The sequence below is a fragment of the Zosterops lateralis genome, assembly GCF_965231275.1.
Source record: "Zosterops lateralis genome assembly, chromosome: 17".
NCBI classification, from domain to species: Eukaryota; Metazoa; Chordata; class Aves; order Passeriformes; family Zosteropidae; genus Zosterops; species Zosterops lateralis.
Window position 1 is genome coordinate 8948047 of NC_139777.1, and position 18380 is coordinate 8966426.

At 59.6% G+C, this 18380-nt stretch overlaps 3 protein-coding genes across 5 annotated transcripts; 1 reads left to right on the top strand and 2 right to left on the bottom strand.

The window, feature by feature from the left end:
• Positions 1-28: 28 nt before the first annotated feature.
• SELENOM (selenoprotein M) lies at positions 29-1661 on the bottom strand (the record flags this gene model as incomplete). Its single annotated transcript, XM_083874291.1, has 5 exons — positions 29-721; positions 811-889; positions 1283-1317; positions 1397-1432; positions 1515-1661. The coding sequence occupies 5 exons, from the start codon at positions 1659-1661 to the stop codon at positions 509-511; spliced, it is 510 nt and encodes a 169-aa protein (XP_083730417.1). The 3' UTR covers positions 29-508.
• A 4287-nt stretch (positions 1662-5948) lies between these two features.
• Positions 5949-14038, top strand: INPP5J (inositol polyphosphate-5-phosphatase J; the record flags this gene model as incomplete). Of its 2 annotated transcripts, none has more annotated exons than XM_083873712.1 (12): positions 5949-6547; positions 7372-7482; positions 8954-9062; positions 9654-9770; positions 9842-10017; positions 10556-10667; positions 11070-11179; positions 11476-11665; positions 11876-12013; positions 12375-12467; positions 12703-12807; positions 12963-14038. In XM_083873712.1, 12 exons carry the CDS (start codon positions 5949-5951, stop codon positions 13581-13583), a joined length of 2481 nt encoding a protein of 826 aa, XP_083729838.1. In that variant the 3' UTR covers positions 13584-14038. The 2 variants fall into 2 exon arrangements, with proteins under 2 accessions (XP_083729838.1, XP_083729839.1); XM_083873713.1 differs by lacking the exon at positions 5949-6547 and adding an exon at positions 6699-7164.
• An 87-nt stretch (positions 14039-14125) lies between these two features.
• On the bottom strand, positions 14126-16862 carry PLA2G3 (phospholipase A2 group III). 2 transcript variants are annotated; one of them, XM_083873714.1, is made up of 7 exons: positions 16374-16862; positions 16168-16300; positions 15963-16097; positions 15409-15869; positions 15170-15299; positions 14927-15061; positions 14126-14767 (listed from the first exon to the last, which is right to left on the bottom strand). In XM_083873714.1, the coding sequence occupies exons 1-7, from the start codon at positions 16807-16809 to the stop codon at positions 14560-14562; spliced, it is 1638 nt and encodes a 545-aa protein (XP_083729840.1). In that variant the 5' UTR covers positions 16810-16862; the 3' UTR covers positions 14126-14559. The 2 variants fall into 2 exon arrangements, with proteins under 2 accessions (XP_083729840.1, XP_083729841.1); XM_083873715.1 differs by having other exon boundaries at positions 14127-14764.
• Between the last annotated feature and the right edge of the window lie 1518 nt (positions 16863-18380).

Consider the following 18380-nt stretch of genomic DNA (forward strand, 5'->3'; position numbering starts at 1 on the left):
TCACTCTGAAAAGATGACACAGTGCAGATGACTGCAAATAAAAGCTTTTACTAGGAGTTGGATATGACATAACCCTGCTGGGGGATAAAGTCCCCTTTTTGGGGCAGCTCTCCCACCTTTGGGACTCAGCACATCTACCCTCAGCACCTGGTGCTTTCTGCTGAGGGTATCATCCTGTCCCACACAGGCAGGATACTGCTGCCCAGTCCTGGGACCATCTAAACCTCTGGGCATAGCAAGGGACTGCAAGGAACGCTGCTCCTCCCGACTGGCCAGGGATAATGGGCTCCAAGGACAGGAGGGCATCAACCAGTACACAGGACCCTCAGAATGCCCAGAAGTGCCCAGGAAGCCCCTGCCTGAGGCTGGATCTGCCTAAGGCATCTTCAGGGCAGAGGCTACACAGCACCAAGCAATAGTGGAGGGGAAAACCCTTGCCACTCTGCGACACCATCCCCAGCTGCCATAACACCCTCACTTCCCTACACTGGGGAAGTTGCACTCCTTGCTAGAGGTCTGGGCGTTCTTCCTTATCCCATTTGGGTGGGGTCTTGCCATCAGTGGTGGGTGCTTGTGGGGGCCGGAGTACTGGCAGAGGCTTGGCAGGGGCAAACTGGAACTCCTCTGGCACAGGGGCATCAGGCGTCTCCTTGCGGTAGAAGCCCAACTCCTGCACCAGCTGGTTGATCTCCTCCCGGGTCATGTCGCTCAGGGGAATTCTCTGCACCCAGACAGGGACTGTAGCCTGGCACCTGCGGGGCACTGACCACCCCAGGCCCTGTGGCTCCAGGTGACACACTGCTCACTCACCTCTAGCTCCTCGTACCGGCGGCTGAGGAGCACAAGCTCAGGGTCGGCACCAGGCAGGTGTTTCATCTCCAGGTTATGGCTGGGCAATGTGTCAAGGAGTGGGCAGCTCTGGTCAGGCCCATGCAACCTTTATCCCATCCCATCTTTTATCACACCCCCCTCTATCTTCTATCACATCCCATTCCTGCCCATCCTGTACCATTCTCCATCCCAGCCCATCTCTTACATCCCACTGACTTCCATCCCATCTGTTCTCTCCCCCACCCCATCCTTCATTGCGTACCATCCCATCCTGTTTCCCATGTAATACCATCCAATTCTCCATCACATCCTCCAACCACCCATCCTCCACTCCTCACCAAACCCTGTCCTTCATTCCTAACAAAACCCCATCCTCCCTCAGCCGATCCCCTCCCATACTTCATTCCCATCCCACCCCATCCGCAGCGCTGCAGCCGCCGCCGGCGGGTACTAGAGCGGGATGTCCTGGGTGACGAACGCCTTCACCTGCGGAGAGCGGCCGGTCGGGCCCGGCTCAGCATTAGGAAGCCCCGACTCCCCGCCCCGGCCCGACCCCGGTACGTACCTCCCTGAGGCGATTCAGCCGTCACCCGCCGCAGGTCTGGAGGAAGAGGACACCCCATCAGGCACCCGGCGGGCACCGCTTGATCCCGGCACGGCCCGCAGCCCCCGCTCGCGCTCACCTCCACCTTGCCGCGAGCCAGGTCCCGCAGCACGGCCTCGGAAAGCCGGGGATGCTCCGAGCCGCCGCCCGCCGCGAGCACCGCCGTCAGCAGCAGCCACAGCCACAGCCACGACCCTGGACACGGCCCCGACGGCACCGCCCGCATCGCGCCCCACACCGCCACGTCCGCCGCGCCTCGGACACGCGCACGGCACCGCGCATGCGCGGGGACTCGCCCTCACAAATACGTGCGCACGAAAACGCAAAAACAGACATGCGCGCACACGTGTGCGCACAGAGGGACACGCACGCGCTCACGTGCACGGACATGCGCAAAGGCGTGCCCACTGCGTGAGTGGCGCGTAAGTTTCGCGGGCGCGCGGCGTGTACAGGACGAGAACGGCACCGCACAGTGGAACAACACCGACACACAGACAGTGACACCGGCATACAGACAGCAACACCAACACAGGGCAGCGACACCGACACACAGTGCAACACCAACACAGGGCAGCGACACCAGCACACAGTGCAGCGACACCGACAACAGTGCAGCGACACCGACACACAGACAGTGACACCGGCACACAGACAGCAACACCGACACACAGTGCAGCAACAGCAACGCACAGTGCAGCGACACCGACACACAGTGCAGCGATACCAACACACAGTGCAGCAGCACAGACCCTGCACACATGAGCACCACACAGACCAACAGCACCGCCACCAGCAGCACACACACAGCAGCGCACACCAACTGTGCACAGGCCGGCACTGCACAGACCAACAGCACCAAAACACACACAGCAGCACACACCAGCCGTGCACAGATCGACACATGGAGACCAACAGCACCAACACACATAGAGCAATACACACACCCAACGTGGACAAATCAGCACCTGGCACCACAGAAATTGACAGCACCATCACACACAGCAACATGCACCAGCTGTGCACAGATCAACACATAGAGACCCACAACACCAACACACACAGAGCAACACACACACACAGTGTGCACAGAACTGGCACCACACAGACCAACAGCACCAACACACACAGAGCAATACACACACACAGTGTGCACAGAACTGGCACCACACAGACCAACAGCACCAACACACACAGAGCAATACACACCATACACAGACCGGAACCACACAGACCAACAGCACCACCACCAGCAGCACACACACATCAACCGTGCATGATTGACGCACAGAGGCCAACAATGCCAACACACAGAGCAATACACATACTGTTCACAAAGTGGCACCATACAGACCAACAGCACCAACACCAGCAGCACACACACCAACCATGCACAGATTGACACACGGAGACCAAGAACATTGAACACATACAGAGCAATACACACCAACAACACCAACACAGAGAACAACACACAAAGAAACAGCAACTACACATACACACACAGCAGTCACACACCATGCACAGACTGACACTGAAACAACACACCCCAACACATACATACCAACAGCACACTCCAATACAGACACACCCTACACACCCCCCAACACCACACAACACATGCACGGACCAACACTCAACAGCTCAACAACTCCACACACTCCAACACCACACACACTATCTCACACAGGCACTGCACACATCCGCACTATGCACACTGACACCACATATACAAAGACACGCAGACATCCAGGTCAGGGTGTGTGCATTCACACACAGCTGTGCGCACTCACACACCCTCCTGAACACACACACACACGTACCTGTGTGTGCACACAGCCCTACATACATTTAAATGCAGTCTGCACAACAGCACATGGGTACACACACTGCTACCCACCTTCCAGTTGCTCTCAGCCATGCCTACAGCTGCATATATCAGCCTACACCGCAGTGCACAGGTGTACTGTGATGATCTACATGTACACCCAGTTGTATGCATACACTGCACACACACACATCTGAGGCACATGCATGTGCAAACCATCATGAACACCTGCACACACCCACCTCAAATCCCTACCCGCCACCCCCCACTGCAGCTGCACACAAACATCCATGCACAGGCACATCCTGGACACAGGTCATGGTGCTTTGGGTTGACTGAGCATGGAGGCAGCTCTGGGGTCTCTTTTGTCCCATCACCTGTTCAGGCAAGGTGACACAGAGCCAGGGGCCCAGGACAGTCTCCATGTGACTTTTGTGAATATCCAAGGATGGAAACTGCACACCTTCCTGGGCAGCTTGGGCCAGGGAAAAGTGTTCCTGACATGCAGAGGGACTGTCCTGCATTCTAGTTTGTGCCCATGGCCTCTGGTCCTGCCCCCGGGCACCACTGGGAAGAGCCAGTCTTTGTCCTCTACACTTCCCCTCAGATATTTATATACATGGATGAAAATACCCCTGACCTTCCTCTGCTCTGGGAGGCACAATCCCAAGTCTCACAGCTTATCCTTATATGAAAGATGCTCCAGCCATTTCTTCTTGGGGCCCTTCACTGGACTCCCTCCACCATGTCCATGCCTCCAGGACTTGCTCTTGGGAGCTCTGCACTGGACACAGCACTCCAAGGGTGGCCTCACGGGTGCCTCCATGACCTCCTGGTACCTGGTGACAACCCCCCCAGTGCAGCCCAGAGTGTCATTCACCTGCTTTGCCCTGAGGAGACAGTGAGCTCATGGTCAATGTGATGCTGCTACTCATATGCCTCTGCAAAACTGCTTTCCAGCAGGGTGGCCCCCAGCATGTCCCAATGCCAGGGTTGTTCCTCCCCAGGGGCAGGACCCTGCATGCTCCCTGGTTGAGCCTCAGGAGATTCCTGATGGCCCATTCCTCCAGCCTATCCAGGTCCCTCTGGATGGACACAAGACCCTCTGGGTTTTCAGCCACTCCTCCCAGTTTGCTGTTACCTGCACAGCTGCTGAGAGTGCCCTGTCATTCCGTCTCCAGTAGGGATGAAGGTGTGTGGGGACACCACGAGTGATTGGCTTCCCACAGGACTGTGTGCTGCTGACCTCCATCCCTGGATCCAGTCATCCTGCCTCAAATTCTGTTTATCCAGCCCATATGCCAACAGCTTCCCTAGGAGAAGCAGGTGAGCTCGACGCCTCCAAACAGTGCAGGTGAACACTGTCCCCTGCTGTTCACATCTGCCATCCACTCACTCCATCACGGAAGGTTGTCAGGTGGCCAAACAAGACCTCCCCTTGGAGAAGCCAAACTGACCCCTCAAGATGTTGTTGTTCATGTGTGCCCAGTGATGGTTACCAGAAGTTACTGCTCTGTCATCTTCCCAGGATGAAGGTGAAGCAAACTGGCTTCGAGTCTCCCTTCACATCCTTCCAGAAACTAGCAGTGACATCAACTCTCCTCAGTCCTTTCCCAGTTGATCCCAGTTGAGCCACCATTGATCACAAATTATTTCGAGTGCCCCCTCACGATGGCAGGAGCCACTTCCCACAGTTCCCTTGGCTCCCGACTCAGTCCCACAGGGACTCAAGGTTCCTGTACTCTCTGACCAGTATCCTCCTCCACTGCACTTCTTAATTCACCAGGGTCCTCCTCCTCCTCAAGCTCCAGCCTTTCCCAGACACTGGCAGGTACATTCTGAGGGTGGACCTGTCACCCGGACCCCTGTTTGTGTGCACCCCGAGTGCAGGTGTTCACACCTGCCTGTACAAAGTGCTTCACTAGAGTACACGGGCACTGCCACACACAGGTGCAGCAGCTCCTACACACAAAGCCACATACACACATCTGCACACACAGAGCTGCAAACAGCTGCACACATAGAGCAGTACACTCACAGAGGTGCACATGAAGCACACAGAGCCCACATGTAAATAGACACACAGCCAGACACACACACACACACACACACGGCTGCCACGTGGGTGTGTGTGCTCACCAACAATGCAAACACTCTGCAGCAGATCAGAGAGATACGTGGCACAAGCTGACACAACGGCTACAGTGGTGAGCACAATCATACACACAGTAATGCACCAGGGCAGGCATTCATTTGCAAGGGCAGGTGTGCACGTGCAATGACAGATGTGCACTTGCAAGGACAGGTGTGCAAGGACAGGTGTTCGTGCACAAGAGCAGGTGTGTGCACGCAAGGACAGATGTGCAAGAATAGGTGTGCACGTGCAATGACAGGTGTGCAAGGACACGTGTGAACGTAGAAGGACAGGTGCGCACACGCAAGGACAGGTGTGAAGGGGCACTGAGCACGCAAGGAAAAGCTTTGGGGGGCGGAGGGAGGAGGCGGGGCACGGCCTGTCCCGTGACCGGGGCGGGGCGGCAGGTGCGCGAGGGGCGGGGCCGCTCCTGCGCCTTTAAGGCGCCGCGCAGGTGGCGGGCGTTGACGTCACTGTGTGCCTACGTCACGGGGCGGATCGCGAGGTGAGCGGGGCCGGGTCGGGGCCGGGGCCGCTCCGGTCTCCTCCCGCCGATGGACCCGGCCCGGCCCGGCCGCGCAGATCGCGGTTCGGCCGCAGGCGCGGGGTCCCGACCCGGCCCCCCGCGCGGCCCCGAGAGCGCGGCCCGGCTCCCGCCCGACGCCGGGGCTTCGGCGGCGCCTCTCCTCGACGGCGGCGTCCCGGGTGGCCGCAGGAGCTCCCGAGCGGACGGGCACGGCCTCGGGCACGGCTGCGTGCGGCGCGCAGGAACCGAGGAGCGGCCCCGGGCCCGGACCCCTCCCGAGGGTCTCCCGCTGCCGGCCCTGCCGCCCCCTGTCCCGGGCGGACCCCCGTCCCCGGCAGTGTCCGGCCGGGCCGCCTTCCCCGCGCCGGAGCGGCGGGAGATGCTGCCCAAAGCGGAGTCCAGCGACCACATCGCGGCCTGGGCGGGCCCCGCCGTGCCCCGCGCCTCCCCGCTGCCCAAGGCCGTGTCCAGCGAGTTCCTCGCCGGCGGACGGGCGGGCCTGACCCCCCGAGCGGAGCCGGGTGAGCTGCCTGTCCTCGCCCGGCCCCTGGACCGGCCCGGCCCCGGCGACGTCCGCGATGCCGTGGCGGAGTGCCCGGGACGGGCCCCGGGGGACGGCGCTTTCCGGTGAGCGGGGCCGCGGGGCGCTTCGGGGACGGGATTCGCGGGGCCGTGGGAGCAGCACCCGCTTTGCCTCCTCTTCCCGCCGTGGCGGGTGCAGCAGGATTGGGGTGCAGGGCTGCAGGCGAGCTCCCGGCGGGGAGGATGCCCGGTGCCCACTGTTCGTGCGGGATATCGTGATAGAGACACCGGCTGTGAAGCGAGTGCCGCCTGCCCCGGCTGTCCCCGAGCGCTGCGGCTGGCGCGGCTCTGCTCTTCTTGCCTATTGGAACGTGTCCCCTGTGACTGAGGCTCCTCCTGTCGCTACCAAAAGAGCCTGCGGGCCCTTTGCGGGTGCCCGTTGCGCAGTGGCATTAATGTGTTGTGACGGATGTGGCTTTGCGCTGGTGAAGGACACCGCTGCGGGGCTGCAGCACCGCTGTCACATGCGCTGCCCTGGCCTTTGTGGCTGGCAGGGGCTGGGAATGGGAACTGAGATCCGGGTCCTTTTCCTCAGGAGCCTGAGCCTTCCTGAAGAAAGCTGGGGAAGTGGTTTTCCAGAGACACCCTGTCTCGCAGCCTGCCTGTGTCAGCTGGTGGTGATGAAGATGAGGGCTCTTTGTGCTGGGTTTCTAAAATTTCAGGTGCAGATCCTGGGGGATCTTGGAGGCAAGGACCTGTCTCCCTAATACAAGCATTAATGACCTGGTGTATATGCCATGACTAAGCTTCAGCCTTGGCTACTTCTGTTGCCAGCAGAAAGCTTCCTTGGTGAATCTAGGGGTTGAACAGGGTTACAAGGAACCCCTCTGAGACCCCGTGTTAGCCTGTTCTTCCTTTGTCTTCCCAAGCATCACAGTGGTCACCTGGAACGTAGGTACAGCCATGCCCCCAAGTGATGTGACGTCCCTGCTGCACCTCAACACGGGCGAGACAAACGATGTGGACATGATCGCCATTGGGTAAGAGGATGAGGTGCGGCTCCCCCTTTTCCTTCCCCTCCTCCCCTCTGGCAAATCCCCTTTTGGAGGAATCCCCAGAGCCCCCAAAGGGAACAAGGAATGGAAGAGCTGCAGCCTCAGCCTCCTCTAGGGCATGGGGAGCAGGGAGGGGTGTGCATCACAAATGACAGCATGTCAAAAAGGTGATGGAAAATCAGCTCCTAGTAAAATGGGAGTGCTGAGAGGAACTGAAATCCTTGAGTACTGATTAGACTTGAATCCTCATTGAGCCTAAGGCAGGCTATGCTGGGCCAAGTTAGCCCTACTCTTGCTGTGAGCCATGGCAGTCCTTGGGTCAGGTGAGTCAAGGCATTTGACTCACCTGGCCAAGTCCTCTGGGAGCATTCTCCTCTGCTTTTGCATGTGGTATGCAGGCTGCAAGGGCATAGATCTGCTGTCCTCCTGAGGCTGGATTGGCTTCATGCCCCTGCTACACAGACCTACTGGCAGGACAGTGCCACAGCATTGTGGTGAGGCTGGTGAAACGAGGGCAGCTGTCCCTTGAGGACTGCAGTGGTGTGTGAATTCCTGCTAAGGCCCGGGATGTGCTGTCTCTGCACAGGGAGCAGGAAGCAGCCTCTGCCTATAGGTATGAAGTAGAAGAGCTGGACCTGCCTTCTGAGCTCCCAGCTGTGGGGGCATAGTGGTGTAAGGGCTGATGCTGCTGGAGCCGTGATGCTGTGTTTGAGCTGGCCTCTCAGTCCTCTCAGCCTTTCAGGCCAGTGGAATGGGTCTGTGTGGGTGGCAGAGGTCAGCCTGAGCTGGATGGATGGGGTGACGGGTGTAGCTGATAGTAAGGGACCTGCTGGGACCATGTTCCAGCCAGGGCAGGGTATCCTGCTAGTCCTCACTTCCTGGCATCTCTGCCTGGTGTCCTTCCTCTAACCCGTGTCTTTGTGCTCTAAACACTTGATATATTTGGGCAAGATGTTTCCTGATTGCACTGTCCTCTGTGGACATTTTTCCCTCTCTTCACTAATTGCCAAGCTAGGAGGAGCACTATTAATTTCCTGATTGCTGCTGCTCTGAACTGTGCAGCTCGAATACATCTGGACACTTCATGCTGTTGGGATTTCTCTTCTCTGTAGAGACTGAAAGGCTCTGTAAGCCCCTCTTGCACACACAGATAGGCTTTAGACTTCTGCTCAACCCTGTGCAGCTTAAGTGCTTCTGCTTTAGAAAGGGCCAATGCCTCCTGGATTCAGGGCCACTTGTGCCTCCTGCCAGCACATGGCCCAGAATCATTGAAGCAAGGACATGGCTGGTTTGTGCTCTAAAATCAGTGCCTTCCCTTGAACTGCCCTTCCCACCCTGTCTTGCTGCCCAGCGTTGTGTTTTGGCACATCTCCCAAGTTCTCACTAACTGGGACACTTTCTTGGTGCTGAAGATGCTTTCCTGGTGTGGCTGAAGGACCTGTAAATTTCCTCCCAGGCTGCAGGAGGTAAACTCCAAGATAAACAAGCGCTTGAAGGATGCCCTCTTCACAGATCAGTGGAGTGAACTCTTCATGGATGTGCTGAGCCCCTTCCACTTCATCCTGGTAAGGAGTCCTGAAGGAGTTGGCAGCTGGTGTTCTCTCTGCCTGCCAGACAGGTGGGACACAAGGACAGAGAGCTGGACTGCAGGATGGAGGGAGTTGTGATGGGAGAGCTGACTGTCTGCAGCCATCCAAGCAGCAGGAACCACTGCTGCATCTCACCCAGCAAGTTGTTTGGCTTGTGCCACCCAGCTGCCTTTCCTGCACTAATGCTTCTCCTCTGGTGCTTTAGGGTAACTTTATGTTGCCCCCTGTATTGAGCCAGGGTGAGGAGGTGAATGTGGGAACCAGCTGGTGCTGCTGGCCAGTAGCCTGTGAGAGTCAGGGCAGGCTCAGCTTCCCCAGACAGGTTCATCTCCCCAAGGCATTTGCTTCAGAGCATATGTAAGCCCATCATCACTGAGGCTCAGGTTTGGCTGTCAGTGTTCAGGAGGGTATGCACAGATCTCTGAACCAAATGTGCTGTTAATCACCTGTGGGATGGGGGAGGCACATGAAGGGTGGAGGTGCTGCCCCATCGCCTGGAGCAGGGGAAGTTGTCCTCCTGTCCCCAGGCTCTCTACCATCATACTCCAGCTCTTGCTCCCATTCCAGGTCAGCACAGTGCGGATGCAAGGTGTGATCCTACTGGTGTTTGCCAAGTACTACCACCTGCCCTTCCTGCAGGACATCCAGACAGACTGCACCAGGACAGGCCTGGGGGGATACTGGGTGAGTGTGGCTCTGGGGTGAGATTGCAAGGGGCTGGCTTCCCAAGGAGTCATGGGATCCTCTTGGTGCAGGGCAACAAGGGTGGGGTGAGTGTTCGTCTGTCCATCTTCGGCCACATGGTCTGCTTCCTGAACTGCCACCTGCCAGCACACCTGGAGAAGGCGGAGCAGCGCAAGGAGGACTTTGCCACCATACTGCACATGCAGCAGTTTGAGGGGCCTGTGGCCAACGGCATCCTGGACCATGAGTGCGTACCCCATCACTTTGCTCCCTCGTGCGGGCTCTAGTGCCAGTCCCAGTCCTTGACCACCTCCATGTAGGGTCTGGGGTCTGACCCCTGCGTCCCAGCACAGCTTGGAGATCAGGTCTTGCCTGCAGAGCTGGCCCAGCATCGACTCAGCATGTTGGGGTAGGTGTTCAGAGGGGTCTTGGTCTTAGCACGTTCAGGGCTGATATAGCTCCTGCCTTACTAGCACCACTGGGGCTTGGCACCAGTCAGGCAGAGGGGCCGGCTCTGACCTGGTGTCCTGGCTGTGCAGTCTGAATCCGACGGGTGCCTCACTACCCTCGGTTTCAGCTTGAGGAAGTCTGGCCCATTTGGCTAATGGTGCTTGAATCCTGGCATCTGGCCAGGCTGCTAGATGAGCACTGACCTGTGCCAGTGTTCCCAAGAGTATCTGTGCTGTGGGATAAGGCTGCCCCTAGGCTGGGGACATCTTACCCTGCTGTCTCTGGCTCTGGTAGCCTCAGCCCTTTTAGCCTGTTGCCCTTGCTACTATCTGCAGCCTCGTGTTCTGGTTTGGGGACCTCAATTTCCGCATCGAGAGCCTGGACATCTGCTTTGTGAAGTATGCCATTGACAGCAATGTCCTGAGCCAGCTCTGGGAGAAGGATCAGGTGAGGGATGGGAATGCTGCCAGCCTACAATGGACCCCAAGTAGTCATCCACTCTCCCTAAAACTGCCCATGCAGCTGTGGGACAGGGCATGTCCTCTTGCGACCCGTAGGACATGAAGGGCCCTGGCTCTTATGTCTCTGGGGGAGGAAGGGACAGCAGAGTCCCAGGTCAGCCTGGATGGAGCTGGGCACACTTCCCTCATCAGTGTGTGAAGAAGAGCTGAGGCATTGAGTCTATGGACTAGCTGATGGCATAGATGGACAGACTCTGAGAGCTGTGGTAGCTAGCAGGAATGGGCTGGGATGTCAGAGTGCATGATGGGGGAGAGATCTTGGTGGGATTTGCAGAGGGGTCTGGCTATGGGAGCTGCTGTGCTCCTTGATGTGCTCTCTTCCCCACAGCTGAACATTGCCAAAAGCACGTGGCCTGTTCTCAGAGGCTTCCAGGAGGGACCCCTGAACTTCCCACCCACTTTCAAGTTTGATGTGGGCACCAACAAGTATGACAGCAGGTAGGAGAACAGAGCTGGCATGAGGTGGGGCTGAGAGATGCGGGAGCCATGGGGCTCAAAGCCAGTTCAGGTGCTGGTGTGGATGGGTGGGGAGAGCAGCCATGCTGGGGTGGGGGCAGGCTGGACTGGGATGTGATGGCAATGCTGATGCCAGTGCAGGTCTGTCCCTGCACCTGTGCTGAGTGCCAAGATGAGCTGCCTCCCCTGCCCACACGTGCTGTAGTGCCAGGGGGAGGCAGTTTGGGTCAGAGCCCACTGCCTCTGCCAGGCAAGAGATGCCCCTCTGTGCCCTGCAGTGCCAAGAAGCGAAAACCTGCCTGGACCGACCGCATCCTGTGGAAGATAAAACCTCCCAGCAAGGGGTTGGGCACAGGTGGGCATCAGCCCACCCAGGGTGTGCTGACAGTGAGCCAGCTGTGCTACTGCAGTCACATGGAATACACTGTGAGCGACCACAAGCCAGTAGCTGCCATCTTTGCTGTGCAGGTGAGCACTGTCCAGGGCTGCTGAGAACGCAGGCAGGAGCTGCAGAGATGTAACGCCCAGCCTTGTGTGTAGGGGGCTTACTTCTGTTTGGCAAGCTCAGCTGCCTTGTCCCTTACTGGCGGCTGCTGTGGGTATATGCATGGGGGCCCTGGGTAGCAGAGGCAGCTCTTTGCCACGCCCTTGCTCACCATGTACCTCTGTCTCTGACAGTTTGCTTCCAAGGTGGACAAACCCCTGGTTGAGATTTATGTGGCTGATGAGTGGAACAGGCCTGAGCAAGCAGTTGTCAGGTACAAGATGGCTGTTGGCTTCCACCGGAGCTCCTGGGACTGGATAGGACTCTACCGGGTAGGGGCTTGGAGGCTGTTGGGGCTGGAGGGAGTGGGGAGCACTGCACAGCACTGCGGGGTCCCTTCTGAATTATCCCCTCACCAGCGAACAGGGTGAGGGCCTGGGGCTGTGCCCTCCCTTACCCTGGCATCATGACGTGGTCCTGCTTCAGGAGGGTGAGGTCCAGCAGTTCCCTCTTCCTCCTGCTCTGTGGGTCCCACAGGACCCCAGGGCACACCTCGGGGGGTGCAAGGCAGCTTTGGGTCACAGCTTACCCTGTGTGAGCAGAGGGGGCTGAGCAACAGGAGACTGAAGCAATGGTGCAGAATGGGACTCACATTGTCCTACTCACTTGTGTTCTCCCATGTATTGTGCACAGGTGGGCTTTCGGCACCCTAAAGACTACGTGTCCTATGTCTGGGCCAGGAGTGATGATGGGGAACGCTGCCTGGAGAAGCAGCTGTGTGCGCAGGTGAGGTGGGGCCAGCCCTGCTGTCTTGCTGGCACTTCTGCCCCACAGTAGGGGGACAAAGGCCTCTTTGTGCCACTGGATGGGGGAGGCAAGCACTGAGTTACTGCTTTTTGCTGAGCCTGGGGCAGGCTCATGGTGTTGGCAGCAGAGATTTGTGCTTTTGGCTGGGGTTGGAGGTCTGAGGGGGGCACCCTTGTGCCAACCCCAGTGCCCATCAGGTGTCTCTGGGCTGCAGGTGATGTTCTCTGAGGAAGCACTGCCCAAGGGGAACGGCGAGTACATCCTTGGATATTACAGCAATGCCTCCAGTAGCATTGCTGGTGTGACTGAGCCCTTCCAGGTGAGCACAGCCAAGAGGTGACTGTGAGGGAGAGTTGGGCGGGGGGGGGGGGGGGGGGGGGGGCGGTGTCTCTGGATGAGGGAAGCCAGTTGGTGTGGTACCCAACAGTCAGTCCCTTGTGAGGGTCAGCTAGCAGTGCTGATGCATGGGTGCAGATTTCCCTACCCAGGTCAGAGGAGGGCAGCAGCTCTACGGACAGCTCAGGCAGCAGCTCAGAAGAGGATGACAGTACACTTGTCCTCCTGGCCCCCAAATCCCGTAGCCCCAGCCCGGGCAAGATGAAACGTCACCGGAGCCGAAGCCCCAGCCTGGCCAAGTTCCAGGGCCTCATCCTGCGGCCATCAAGCCGGGACAGGGGTACAAGCCGCAGTCCCTCACCCCAGAGCCGTCGCAGCCTCCCCAAGAATATCCCAACCATCCATCTGCCCCAAGGGGAGCTGGGGCACCATGGAGTCAAAAGCAAGGAGCTGGGACAGGGAGCAGAGAGCCCAGAAGGCAGCTCATTCTACCAGACTTTGCAGGAGCAAGGTGGCCTCCGGTGTGTCTCTGCTGACAGCTCCCTGGCCAGGGCTGACCCCCGGAACCTGGGCCTGCTGCCCGCACTGCGCCTGGAGATGATTGACCAGGCCCTGGGCTGGCGGCGGGAGAGTGCAGACCAGAGCTATTACCCCTGCCGGAGAATGAGCCCTACCAGCCCTGCAGGCTGTGGCACCTCCCCAAAGGAGGGGTACAGCCCCCAGGAACTGGACAGACATAGCTGTGCCATGGGCCGCTGATGCAGTGGCTCCCTTCCTTCTCCCCATAGGGCGCTTGCTGTGTGCTTTCCTCTGCCACTTCCCTGCTGAGACACTCTCTCCCTTATTTATTGCAGTGACTCCTCACCCCTGTTGTGTGCCTGGCAGGTAGAGGCCCTCCCTCGCTGCCCCCAGCCCAACCTACTGCCCTGGGCAAGGCTGTGAGGTGACACAGGGAGGGTGGGAAAAACTGGTCTAATGTGGTTTGGGGAACCCCTCATGAACTTCAAAGTGCAGGACTCTTGTCACATGGGAGGAGTGCTGGCCTCACACCTGAGGTGGCACTAGAGACCAGGGCAGGGCTCTGGCAGGAATGGTGACTGGCACAGAGCAATGACCACAGGGTACCCTGGAGATCAAAGCTTGCTCCTTCCCTGCTCTACCACTGTGCCTCAGCCTGAACATAGTGCAAGTGACAAAATAAATGATCCTGCCCACCCCAGCTGCACTGTGCTCACTGCTGGGGGCAGGATCAGCCCCCATGTGGGGGCCACAGCATCAAGAGTGGGACAGCAGGCTCAATACTTCCACCATACACCATGCTCTGGCCACCCTTTATTTCTTCTGCTGCATGGAGGTACTGACTCCAGCCCTCCTACCATGCCCGGGTATCCCACCTCACTGCTCAGGCCCCTCCATCAATCTAGGGGTGGGGGGCCCTACCATCCCTCCTGCCCCAGAGCACACCAGGGAAGGAGGACAATGAGTTTCCCCTCTCCTGCGCCCCCTCCTATTTCTTTCCCCTTGCTTTTGATACTCATGGATAGTGGCCTCAGCTCCTTGAGAGGCTTCTCAGTCCCTCTGCCTGCTCTGGCTGTGGTTCTCGGCTCTATGCTGTCATGCCAACAGCCATGCTCAGTGCTATCCTTTGACCTGAGGACCAGACCCCAAGCAGCTCCAGGCTGTAGCTGCTGCACATCTTCCTCCCCTTCCTTCCCAAGGCAGCCCTGCTTTGGTGTCATTGAAGCACTGTGTGAGGCCAAGCACCTGTCGTCTGCTCTATGACCAGATGCTGGCACTGCTCACAGAGGGTGCCACCCCTGGCCTGTGTCTTCCAGCGTGGATGCCTGGCCTTGGAACTTGCACGCAGAGGGCCCCAGCGTCTTAGAATTTTTTTGAGCGGCCGTGCAGGTACAAGCACAGCCCTGGTCACCGTGGTACAGCTGCTGGAGAAGCAAAGCTGTGCACATCACTGCAACCCTGCAGCACCAACATCCACTGCCCCTGCCCTGCAGCCTAGTTGTGGAACGGCAGAGCAGGGGCCAACGTTTGTGCTATCAGTTTCCTGCCCACCCAGGCCCTTGCCTCTTGACCTCCCCACTTACCTGTGCTGTGACCCGCTGCCAGGGCTGCAGGCAGCAGGCAGCTCCAGAACAAAGCAGTCCATGGCAATGTGGTCAGCCAGGACAGCCATGTCCCTGTCACTGCATTCCCTCGCCCTGTGGAGGCACTGTGCCAGCCTGCAGGCACAGGAGGGAATGTGTCAGCAGGTGCTGGCTAGGGCAGACATCCCACCTCCTCTGATCCCCAACTGTATGCACAGTGCCCTTTCCCTCCTGGACTCACACCTGCGTGTGCAGTTGCAATGGAGGAGTGTCCGGCTGTTCACATTGTGCAGCTGGTACCTTGCCTCATGGGGTGCAATCTGATGCTCACATTTACGCAGGTGCTTGTTGCACCTGCACCCCCTGCCCGGGCCTGGGGAGAGCAGGGAGGTAAGGGGCATCCCCAGCAGTGACTCCACCAGCCTGAGGCCTTGGGCCACCCCAGCTGGAGTGTGCACATGCTGCCCACAGTACCAGCTCACCCTGTTGCCTCTGTCCCTTCACAGCTGGCACGGGAGTGGCTCCACACTTTGCTGTGGCTGGGCTGGGTCCAATGCTGCCATACCAAGGGTGTGCTAAGATTCCAGCTCCTTGCTCTGCTCCAACCAGATCCTGTCTTGACACTGTCAGTGCTGTTGCAGGGCCAGGCTCTAGCCCCCACTGCACTGCTAGGTGCCTGGTTGTGAGCTCAGACTTGTCCTTGGCCGATGCAGCAGTACCTGGCTCCCGCGGCTGCTGAACTGTCTTAGGTCTCCGTGCCTGGTGGCGCCCAGGCTTTGCCCTCGCTTCCTGTTGAAGCCGCTTACGCCCCGTTCTAGAGGAATTCCTTCCCTTGCCCGGGGGCAGCACAGTGGGACAGCCCCCCTGATCCACCGGTAGACTGGGGTGGTACTGATTCTGCTGCACCATCCTGGCCAGAGGCACTACACCGTAACGCTCACACCTGCGGACACCATGTGCCGTGAGGTCCTGCACACCAACCAAGCCGTGCCGAGGAGGCAGCTGGGCAGGGCACGCTGAGAGCCGGGGCACTCACCCGCCCCACCAGTGCCACTGGACGCACTCCTCGCTCTCTTCCAGCACAAAGCACGGCACCTCCAACAGGTTGAAGAATGTGACGCCGATGATGTTGGAGACGGTGTCGTTGATGGCGAGCAGGCACCGCCGGAACCTGCGGGCAGGGACCGGTGAGGAGGGCGGGCTCCGCAGCCCCCCCGGTTTCCTCACGGCCCCGGGCTCACCTGGCGTCGCAATCGCAGTGAGACACGGTGTGCAGGCGATAGTTGCGGATACCGTAGTTGAACTGCAGCGCCGTGATCTGCGCCCAGCACTGGTCGTGCTCCCGGCAGCAGCGGTCGGGACCGCGGAACAGCCCTGCGGAGGCGCCGGTGAGCGCGGCCCCATGGCGGGAGACCGGGGGCTCCCACCGCTCCCCGCCGCTCCGTACCCAGCTCGCTCCAGTTCCCCGCCGAGTCCCCCGCGCCGCACCACAGCGTTCCTGGCAGCGTCCAGCCCCGGCGGCGGCGGCGTTGCGGTCCCGGCGGCTCGGGGTCGGTGCAGGCGGCGCGGCGCCGCCACAGCGCGGAGAGGGCCCGGCGCAGGGCGGCCCCGGGCGCGGCAGGCGGGCGCTGCGCGCAGGCGGCGCGGAAGGCGCGGGCGAGGCGCGGATCCCGGCGGGCCCAGCAGGCGCGGAGGTGGCCGGGGGCGGCCCAGACGCTCTCGACCAGCGCGGGCCCGGGTCCGGTGCCGGTGCCGGTGCTCAGGAACGCCACGTACCGCGCGCCGCCCGCGCCCGCCGCCTCCCGCGCGCACACGGCCCCACCGAGCCAAGCGCGCGCGCATGCGCACAGCGCCGCGCAGAGCACGACCGTGCGCGCCCACATCGCGCGCGCCGCCCCGCCCCGCCCCCGCGCCCGGCTTTAACCCCGCGCCCGGCGGCGGGCCCGGCGCTGATTGGCCCGCGCTGCGCAGGCCCCGCCCCGGCCCCGCCCCATCCCGGGTACCGCCCCCGTCCGGGGCACGCTCCAGTGCCGGGCATCCCCGACTGCCCGCACCCCACCCCACTCTCTCCCCGGGCACTCGTGAGTGTGCTCTCACGTACAGACTGTGGATACAGGTGTGTGTGCGGGTGTGCGCAGCTGCCTGCACACTCACCTTGAGCACACGTGTACACGCGTGTGTGAGTGTATGCCCATGTGCCTTGCATGCCCAACCATGTGTGTGCCCCGCACAGGCTGTAGCTGTGTTCCTGCTCAAATGTCCACCGTGTGTGCAGTCAGGTCACAGAGCCCTGTTCTGTGTAGCCCCTGCAGAAGCTGCCCATGGCCGAGGACCACACCTGTTCAAGAGCTGAGGATCCCTGAGGATTGACCCACCACAGCCCCCCAGGACAACTCCTACTACTGGCTGACCCTCACAGTACAAAGTTGTTTCTTGATATTCAAAGGAACCTCCCGTGTCCCAGTTTGTGCTTATTGCATTTTGTTCCAGTACTGGACATCACTAGGAAGAGACAAACTCTTGTGTCTTTGCACCCTCCCTACTTGTGTATTAACAGGATCCTTCAAAATTCCTCTGCTCCAGCCTCAGCAGACCCCGCTCCTGCAGCCACTGCACACAGTACAGGTGCTCCAGTCACTCTACCACTATCCCAGCTCTTTGCTGGACTCATCCCAGCACATCTGTGCCTTGGCCAGGTGATCCCAGCTGGAGCAGCATGGCCTCCCCCTGGTGCTCCCTGCCCAGCTTTGCCTGGTGCAGCTTGGGCTGCTGCCATAAGGACACATCTCTGGCTACTGCTTAGCTGGTGCCCAGCAGGATCCCAAGGTCTATCCCTGCAGAACTACTTTCTAGCTGGTGGCCCAACTTATGCTGGTACAGTATCCCCCTGGGAATGAGGATACCTCTACCCTGGAAATACCCTGGGAGGGTAGGTGGGCTGTGGGGCAGAGCTCACCCCTACACCTATCCAAGGGCCCCAGTGCCCCAGGGGAAGTGTTGCTTAGGGTGGCCAGTGGGTGTGGGAATCCTGCTGAATCACTGCTGCACCCCAAAAGGATGCTGGCCCCGCTCTGGAGAATTGGCCCACTGAAGTCCAGATACTGCTTTCTGCCTGAAGGGGCTGGAAAGAGAAGGAAGGGTGGAAGGGTGGAAGGGTGGAAGGGTGGAAGGAAGGAAGGAAGGAAGGAAGGAAGGAAGGAAGGAAGGAAGGAAGGAAGGAAGGAAGGAAGGAAGGAAGGAAGGAAACCATGGTTCCTCTGGTGTGGCTCTTTCTTCCAGGGCAAGTCTGGAGTCATGTCTGTGTCCAGGCTGATGCTTTGCCCTGCTGAGGTTCTGGGGGTGCCAGGGGAGGCAGTCTGTGGAGTCACATATGCCTTAACCCTAACCAAGGGGCACTGGGGGCTGATGGATGGGGCTTGGGAGTGTAGGCTAATCGCACCTTATCAGGCTTTCC

Coding starts and splice junctions, on each gene's coding strand:
- PLA2G3 (XM_083873714.1), bottom strand. CDS start 16,809: ATGTGGGCGCGCACGGTCGTGCTCTGCGCGGCGCTGTGCGCATGCGCG. Junction 15,870..15,962: donor CAGTGGCACTGGTGGGGCGG/GTGAGTGCCCCG, acceptor TGGTGTCCGCAG/GTGTGAGCGTTACGGTGTAG. Junction 14,768..14,926: donor GGCAGCGGGTCACAGCACAG/GTAAGTGGGGAG, acceptor TTGCTTCTCCAG/CAGCTGTACCACGGTGACCA.